General features: G+C 39.9%; 1 protein-coding gene across 1 annotated transcript in view; it reads left to right on the plus strand.

Moving 5' to 3' along the window:
• The window catches only part of TLN2 (talin 2), a 113,786-nt gene extending 107,662 nt beyond the window's left edge, over nucleotides 1-6,124 (plus strand). The window contains exons 53-56 of the mRNA XM_086471830.1: nucleotides 200-262; nucleotides 360-542; nucleotides 4,944-5,069; nucleotides 5,996-6,124. Coding sequence (XP_086327956.1) covers nucleotides 200-262; nucleotides 360-542; nucleotides 4,944-5,069; nucleotides 5,996-6,124 — 501 coding nt within the window. The remainder of the gene's footprint in view (nucleotides 1-199; nucleotides 263-359; nucleotides 543-4,943; nucleotides 5,070-5,995) is intronic.
• Nucleotides 6,125-9,048: the final 2,924 nt, after the last annotated feature.

Raw genomic sequence — 9,048 nt, forward strand, 5'->3', positions numbered from 1 at the left:
CATGAGCAGGCATATGTGTGCTGGAAGCACACTTACTCTGACAACTAACTGCCAGTTGGTTTCTCTGCTCCTGTACGTGCTGGGCAGAGTCACTGGTGCAGGTGTTTCCTTTTTTCATGGAATACTGTTTGTCTAAACCTGAGACAAAGCAATTGTATTTTCTGTCTCATTGTAAGCCATCTCTGAACTGTTGTTTCAGGTTGGAGCAATCCCTGCTAATGCAGCTGATGATGGACAGTGGTCTCAGGGACTAATTTCTGCTGTGAGTAACTCCTTCTCTTAAGGAAATTAGCACCTTCTCTGAAGAAATAATATCCTGTGAGAATATTCAGTGACTGGTTTCTTTTACTGTCTCCTAGGCACGAATGGTGGCAGCTGCAACGAGCAATCTTTGTGAAGCAGCTAATGCCTCAGTACAAGGCCACGCTAGTGAGGAGAAGCTCATCTCATCTGCCAAACAAGTGGCAGCTTCTACAGCACAGTTGCTTGTGGCTTGCAAAGTGAAAGCTGATCATGACTCTGAAGCCATGAGGAGGCTACAGGTACTTGTGTTCTTAATTAATGAAAAACCATAGTAGTGCTATGTAAACGCTGTTTTAGCACTGCATGAACAAACCCCAAATTTTAGGAATAGTTTCTTGAATTTTGAGGTTTCTGTTCAGTTTTTCTTCCTTATGGGACTCTGGGGCACTTTCATCAAGGCTGAAGTGACTGTGCATTTGTCATTATTCAGCAGTAGCTACAGCTCACTTCACTGCTTGTTTTATTCTTCATTTTTAAAAGATGTTGAGAGATGCAAATGTTGACTGGCCTGTGCCAAGCCCTGGTTTAGGTGCAATATTGATAGATTCATATTCATGATAAGCCACAAGAATATGTGAGCTGAGAATGTTTACCATTTTTAGAGAGACTGGGTATAGTTGGTTTCTCTGCAATTATTCTGCATTTTGTTAGACTCCCAGTGAGCTTGCAGACAGGTAAGCACACTTAACTGGGTTGCACATGAGTATCCTCCTGATGTCTGCAAGATTATACATGTGTTCAACAAAGTACTTGCCTAAGTGCCAGCCTGGGTTGTAGTCAGTTTTCCTTGGTTTCTAGGAGTCAAGAGACACCAAATGCAGACAAAACACTTCTGAAACGAGAATCGTTGTCAGACAAAAACAAGAACAGAAGCTGATGCAACATCTCAGCTAAAGTCCGATTCAACTTTTTTACATGAAACTAGTTCCCTTTTACATCACACAACCATTTCATGTTCAGCTTGTCTGAACTATTACTGAGTTAACACTGTTACGATGGGTAAAACCTAATGTCTCCAGAAGTTTTGTGTAAGGGTGTTCATTTTAAAAACAGCTACAGCCTGCTCTGACTTCCTGTCCTGCAGGCTCGGACTGGAATTTAACAACTATTGCAGCTCCTTTCTTCATACTATCAACATGGAGTATCTTTGGTGATAGTGACATTTCCCATTTTTCTTTTATTTGCACAGATGCTACTAATAGACACTCAAAACAGTTCACGTATGGATAGGCAGAATCAAGTCCAACAGAAATACGTGTGACTAAGTATCTGTCTGAGAAGAGGAATTAATGTCACTTTTCAAAGCAGAAAAATGGGTTAAATATTTAGGAGGAAAAATAAATATATAAGCGTGTGAAAAATCTGTTTGTTTCTGTAGGAAACAGTGGCATGTTAATGTCCTCGCTAGGGGTTAAACGGTTTTATAGTGGATTCAAACAGATTGACTTTGTCAAGGGTCTATGGGGGAGGTACCAGTAACTGGAAGATAGTTCTGACTGTAATGCAACCTGCACTTTAATATCCAAATGCCAAGATGGGTCTGAAGGAATTTTTAAATGCAGAATGAACAATAGAAACAGGAACAAAACCAAGTACTAGAGACTGTGTTTTTTCAACTCTGCCAGGAAATTCAGGGTACTCAGTCACTGTAGGCAAATATTATTAAATAGACATCAAATGTGAAAAGTTGGAAGGGAATGTGAAAGGGAGACAAGCCCAAGCATGGGTTGAAATTGGACTTTCATATTAGTCCCAAAATTAATAATGAAGGAAAAAGCAGTTTGCACTTGGAAATAATGTCCTTTATCATAGCAAAACCAGTGAGTTGATGTCTACCAAATATCTTTTGGTGGATTTGCCAGAACTCCTGAGGCTTTTCAGCTGGCTTTGCCCCCAGCACAAATGTTTTCACATAGCTTTAATCAATAGGTTAGGTTCAGGAGTTTGAGTGTATTGGTTTTCTCTTTCCTACCCCACAAACAACCGCAGGCTTTGGGAGAAGACATTTGAGCTGCATTTCCCACGAACGCTAACTTGGAATGCACCACTACAGAGTCTGTTCCAAGACGTAATGAAACAAATGGAAATGTTTCCATCCTCTTTGGATGAGCTCCAGACTGAGCAGAGCAAATTTCAAATAATTTGTCCTTGGGTCATTTCAGGTGGGAAGACAGTTAAGTTGAAAGGGAAATGAAGCTGGAAATACGAAATAGGAGTGGAGGGGAGGCGGGGGGCATGTTCAGAGCTGGTCCATGTGGCTTCCCCTCCTAGTGCCGCTGTGTCCTCCAGCGTGTGAAAGCAGGCTGTCTTGGCCAGCGGCTGGGGTGGGAGTGAGTGCTCTCAGCACATGGGACACCTGGGGAGCCACGGGACAGAGAACCCTACTCCTGTTCTCTCTCACTGACTGTCACAGTGCTGCAACACCAATTTTCTGTACATTGTGAAAGCATTAATTTTGTTTATTGGTGGTGTTGACTGATTTGCTGTTAGATACCAGGGTTTAGGGTTTAATATGAGAACAGCCTTCATGGATCAGACCAAAAATTCATTAAGCCCAATCTATATCCTGATTCCAGCAGTGGCCACTAGGAAATGCTTAGAGAAGCAAGTAAGAACAGGGTAAACACACGTGGTAGTACTGTTCTCTACTATGTTCTCAGATTCCAGGTGTTTTCAACTCACCAACTTCCCAAGCCAGATGCAGATTCTGTATGTTCAGTAACCCTCAGTGGTTTTCTCCTCTTCATTTTTCCAGTCCTCCTTGACCCCGTGTAAACTTTCAGAGTCTAATTAACGCTTCTTGGGCAGTAGATTAAGCTAGAACAGCTGTACCTATGTCTGTCCCAACCTGCTTCTGCTGGTTCAAATCCACACAGTACAAGTAGTTGAATGACATGCAAATCCACTCCTGAAGCACACAGGCCTCAAATTTCACTTACAGGATAGGCACCTTCCCAGTGCAGAGGTTCTAGCAAGATTTAACCATTCAGATTCTTCTCTTCATGCAGTATTCATGAGAGCACCTGGTACAAAGTAATGCTGTGCAGCATTACAGAAGTCAGTTTGAGTAGTGATAAATTCATATCGCTTTGACCAGGCTATGTTACTGCAGGAGTGTTGATAACATGTTGCTTCTGGTATCTTGACTAAATTCTTAACACTTAAGTAAGATATCTCTCCATAGCCTTCCACTGGGCACTGGAGACTTACCATAGTAACAATCTAGGTGTTTCTCTTGCTCAGGAGATGGAAATATCTTTGAGTGGTGCTCTGTCCCATCCCCTGAAGTTGTTTCTTTGCTAAAGCACTTGAATTACGTTTGGGGGCCCACCTTTCAGTATTTGCATGTGTAACTGAGTAGCAAACATACAGCTAGGTCCCCCAGTCAGTCCCTTGGAATGAGCGACTCATGACCCTTCTTAGCACTAAGTCCACATCAGCCCAGAATTTTCTTTTCCTGCCTCTGTCCTGACATTGATGAATAGATAAAGAGGTGGAAAAGAGGAGGATTGCAGTAAGAGCCAAGAAGGAGGCATGGGTCAAATTTTGACATGTCAACCAATTTAAAATACAAAATATCAGACATAAGAATTATCTGGGACTCACAAATTTAAAGGACTGCCAGCGGTATATGAAAGATCTCATTTACACCTCCATGTGCAGTACCTGTTAAACCACAGATGATTCTTTTCCAGAGCCACTTTCCACCACTTTCACCAGCTCTTAGTACACTGGAGCAAATTCAGGGCCAGGCCTTACAATGCTGAACCTCTACTACTGTCACCTGTCCGCACAGGACATTTCCTAGCCAGTGGTCTTGAAGACCTCAGTGCTTCAGAAAAGATGCCAGCTTTAGTAGGAGAGAGGTTTGCATTTTGTTTGTGACAAGAACTCTTCTTCCACTCATCTCCATGGAGATCACAGTAGGAGACTGCAAGGCCACTCCTCTGTACCCGTTAAACCAGTGCCTGTGGACACGGTCATTACTGAGCACGCAGCGTGGAGTCTCTGCTGCCGATATGTATTGCAGTGCAGCAGACATAGCTCTGTCGATGTTGGAGTGTAGGTAGCCTAGGTACCTTTTGCTTTTTGATGCACAGGTGCTGACAGTACTCAGTTTAGACAAGAAAAGATGTATTACAAGTGTTTAACTGTTTATCTTTAGAAATGTGAGAATTTTTAAGGAACTAAGTTTAAATGGGAGATAATCATGGCTGCGTAAGCAGCTAATTTACCTTGATGAAAGTCCATTAATTTAAAAACTTCATTGCCTTGAACTGTTTCTTTATTCACAAGCTTTCACTTTCTGTTCTTCTTCCTTAAAAATAAATATCTGATCAGTGTTGTGCATAGCATACCTTGCGATTTCATCCACTGTTTTATTTCAAACTGTAAGACAAAAAAAAAAAAAATCTCATTTGTGACTTTCCCAACTTCCAGCTTCTTAAGTTAAGGAATTGTGTTCATGCCTCTCTGTATCATTGATTTTGAAAGGTTAATTTGCTTTTCACTGGGAAAAACAAAACAAAACACACCTTTCCTGTGTAGTCAAGCAAAGGTGGTTTAGTTTGGATGCTCAGATGAATCCCTGTTAGTTATGCATTTTTGTTATTATTACCTTTCTTTCGTCTTTTTCAAAGGCTGCAGGAAATGCTGTCAAGCGAGCATCAGACAATCTTGTCAGGGCGGCCCAAAAAGCAGCATTTGGGAAAGCAGAGGATGACGATGTTGTGGTCAAAACAAAGTTTGTGGGGGGCATTGCTCAGGTTGGTACAATCACTCAAGTAAAGCAGAGAAAAACTATCACAGAAATGTAGCATGGTGTTAAAATGTCCATGTGCTGCACTGCAGGCTGGACAAATCTGTGCAGAAATCTGATAAATTACTTGATGCTTCACTGTTAGGTAACCACTGACATAACAGCAAAATGATATGCTGTAAGATGTCCACACTTCTTCATTGAGCTTTTACCATAATAGCAGTTGCCATTGTCCAATGTATTTTATTTTTGTTCTGATGAAGTTAATGGTTCTTTTCAAGCTTCTCCTATGTATTTTAAATATTCACAAATCTTAATGGAACACTAGCTTTGTATGTATATAATCAAAGAAATAGAGAGTGAGATAAGAACTGATGACACTTCATTACTGTGACCATAATAAATACGGGCAAATAATAACAATATTTGAAACTGGATTCCAAAGCTTTGAGATTGTACCAACTTCAGGATTCACTGTTATGGATGAGGAACACCATATACTATGGTCAATACTTAAAAGATATTGAAATTTGTCATTTCTGCACGTCCATAGTACTGTCGTTTTTTCTTCGGCATTTTGAGATTCAGGAAAATACTGTGGATACCTGCAGTAGTGAGTGTTCAGTTTTACTGTCACACAAACATTATGTTAAGACGTCGTGCTTCTCCTACAAGTGCTAACCCCTCACCCCGACGAATGCTGGGGTAGCACAGCACGATAAAATTCATCACAGATGTATGGTAAAACTATGCTGGTAGATGCTTTTTTTCTTTTTTTTTTAGTTCTCTCCAAGAAACAAATAGGAAGTCATTGAAATTTGTTGTTTCTCTGGAGAATGCTCAAGGCCTAGCTATGACTGGCATCGTGGAGAAGAAAATCTTGTTTTACGGATAGTATTCTATGCTGTCATATTTCATGCTTCTGTTTTCTAGATCATTGCAGCCCAAGAAGAAATGCTGAAGAAGGAAAGAGAGCTGGAAGAGGCAAGGAAAAAACTGGCTCAGATACGCCAACAGCAATACAAATTTCTACCCACAGAGCTGAGAGAAGATGAGGGTTAACCTGCTGAGATTTTCTTCTTTTTTTCCTTTTATTTTTTCTTTTTTCTTTTTTCCTTTAAAATTCTTTTAAAGAAATAAGCTAAAGGGGGGACAGTACAGTGAGAACTGCTCTGACAACATTCTGGTATGCCAAGCACTTACCTAAATAAACTGCCTGTCATAGCTTTGGATGAGCAGAGGGCACTTGTTCTTTCTCATCTGGTCAGCTGAGGTGCATGATGATCGAATAATGGTACAGTGTTAGGTTCATCATTCCTGTTCCTTCCTTGACTTACATCTCAGGAGAGAATGTTTTGCTTTTTACTAAAGATACTAAGTCAGTATTATTGTCGCTTTCCTGATGCTTGAGGTATTTATCGTTCCTTGACTTGTTATAAAACATTCGTAATATTAATAGGAAAAGAGTCAAGAAATCTTTCATATGATAAATATCACACGAGCTGGTGGTTCTCCCCCAACTACCCTTGCAAAAAGAAGACCAAGGTGGAGAAGGATGTATGTCTGCGTGGAGAAACATGCATGAGTGTGGGTTTGAAGATGCCTGTCCTCTTTCAGTGTTATATAGCTGGTTCACCCCAAAACTGGAGGAATTGTCTCTGCACCTGTTTGCACTAGTAGTATTGCTCCTTACCTGATACCAACAAGCTTCTGCTTGTGCAGTATTTGGGTTTACAAAATGTGGCAATAGCCATTCTTTAAAGAGCTCAGAAAACAAAGAAATTGAAACCTTGTCACTGCCTCAGTAATAGCAGGTTCATGAAGGAAAATGCTGTTTCAATTATATACCTCTAATGTGTGACTACTTTTACAGTATTATACACGCATACACATGCTCTAACAGTGGACTGAATGGTTTGCATTTTGTTTTTTAATTGAAGTAATCTGGTTCGTACTGTGGGATTTCTGTTAGAATGTATGTTAGTTAAAAAAGGGAAATGCCCAGTACAACAAAAGACCTTATCGCAACTCTTGTTATTCTTCTAATAATTTCATTTATAATTATTTTGTTCTGAAACCTGTGGGTATTGTAGGAGAAAATAATAAGTGATTTACAAGTAAGACTTTTCCTGTAATGTATTTTTTAAAAATCTGGACTCTAGGGAATTTGTTTTCATAGTTGGTATTGACGAAAACGTACTCACCAAGGAATTGCAGAAAAGGAATAGCAGCAATCTATCAGCAATCTTTGTCTTCAGCTGCAGAAAGGTACAGTATGCTCTCAGTATCTCTGTTGTGACCTGAACAATAGTAACATGGGTAGAGTGAGTAACACGTTTTACCCTGCCAAAGAAAGAGCACAAACCACAGCAACTTTAACTAGCAAAAACTAAGCTATTTGACTAACTACAGAAACACCACCTCTCCTAACGACAGTTTCCAGCATACCTCCACTCAAGCCCTCTTAGACAACCATGTCAAGTCTATTTAGGTCAGAGGATGTTGCCACTCCAGTCCTTCTGAAGGCCTTGCTGTCATTTAGGTACCTGCCAAGTCCATTCAGCTGAGCCCATTATGTTACCTGCATACCCACCCAGTTGTCATTGTTGCAGAAATACTTGTCTCGTAGACTCAGAAGTAACCCCCCTAGTGGTAGGTTTACCAGTTTAGGTAGTGCTAACTCATTTAAGTTACCTGCATGAGATATAATTATCAGGAATTTTGTCACACTAGTGTTAAATATATAGCAAAAAATTACTAGAGAATTAATAAATATTAAAGTGTACAAAGATTTTTATTGTTAAGAGTTCCTTCTCTGGTATACGGATGTATTTCAGACTCAGTAGAGAATCCACAATCATGAGAGGAAAAAATGGTAAATCCCAAATGGAGTCACTGGCATCAACAGATGTGCTGTGCTGTGTAGGCTTGCGTGCATATGCAAACCCTTACTATGAGACGTGCAATTCCAAATTCTGTAATTTTCCACTTCAGCACAATTGATTTTACTTTTTTCACTCAACTCACTGTAAGCAGTGTCACACAATCTTGATATTAAAAATCCCTACACCAAAAAAAAAGGCTTCCTGTAAATTTCTAGGGAGAAGGCTAAATTGTTGCTGTAAGACCTAAATAAAAAGAGCTCTAGTGATAAGGATTTTCTGCTGATGTTGATGGGTCCAGCTTCTTTGCAGCTTATGGCTTTCTCTTTTTTCACCTGGATAGCCTCAAATTCCCATCTCTTTTTCAGGAAGATCTGCAAGACAGATTTGTTACCACTTCCCTTTCAGCCTATGTTTAACCTATTACTTGGTCTCATTAAAACAGGAAGAAAGATGACGCTGTCCTTAGCACCATGCCAGTATTTTATTGTAGGTATAATACTGTTGTAATATATTTTGATCAGGACAGTATTTGCCAGTTTGAAAGAAACCAAAAGCCTGGTCAAATGCAACTATGTATGGAAATTGTATAGCTAGAAAACTTTATCAGTATGTAGAAGGAAAGAGCACGCTCAAATTGTGTTCCAGATAAATTTGGGAAGTCCATGTTAGCACAGTTGTTTTGAGACCTCTATTTCTGATTTAATGCCCCCTCTTATTTTAACAGAAAGTATTGTTCTTTTTTCCTCCTTAGCTATGTGCTCCACAGAGGAACTACAGTCAGATGAGTAGCTGAGCTGAACAACTGAAGTATTTTTTTACTCTGAATGTTGGGTCTTCATTTGGGAAATATTAAGAGAATATAAGCTCATCTAAAGTCTTTCTATTTCAATTTTTTCTTGCTGTTACAATTTGCAGTACCACTGAAGTCCACATGTGAACGTCTGTGGAGTTTGGAACTAGTCCATGCATCTATTTGGCATGGAGACTTGCAGCAGGAAGTGAGTGACAAGTTGGAGTAAGGGATGGAAGCTAGTTAATAAAAAGGACAGATGTTTACTTTGTGCTGTTAACTTGTGAAATGGTAAACAAGCTCTGTTGTAT

Source organism: Leptosomus discolor, chromosome 11 (genome assembly GCF_034619465.1).
Source record: "Leptosomus discolor isolate bLepDis1 chromosome 11, bLepDis1.hap2, whole genome shotgun sequence".
In the NCBI taxonomy this organism is placed as follows: Eukaryota; Metazoa; Chordata; class Aves; order Leptosomiformes; family Leptosomidae; genus Leptosomus; species Leptosomus discolor.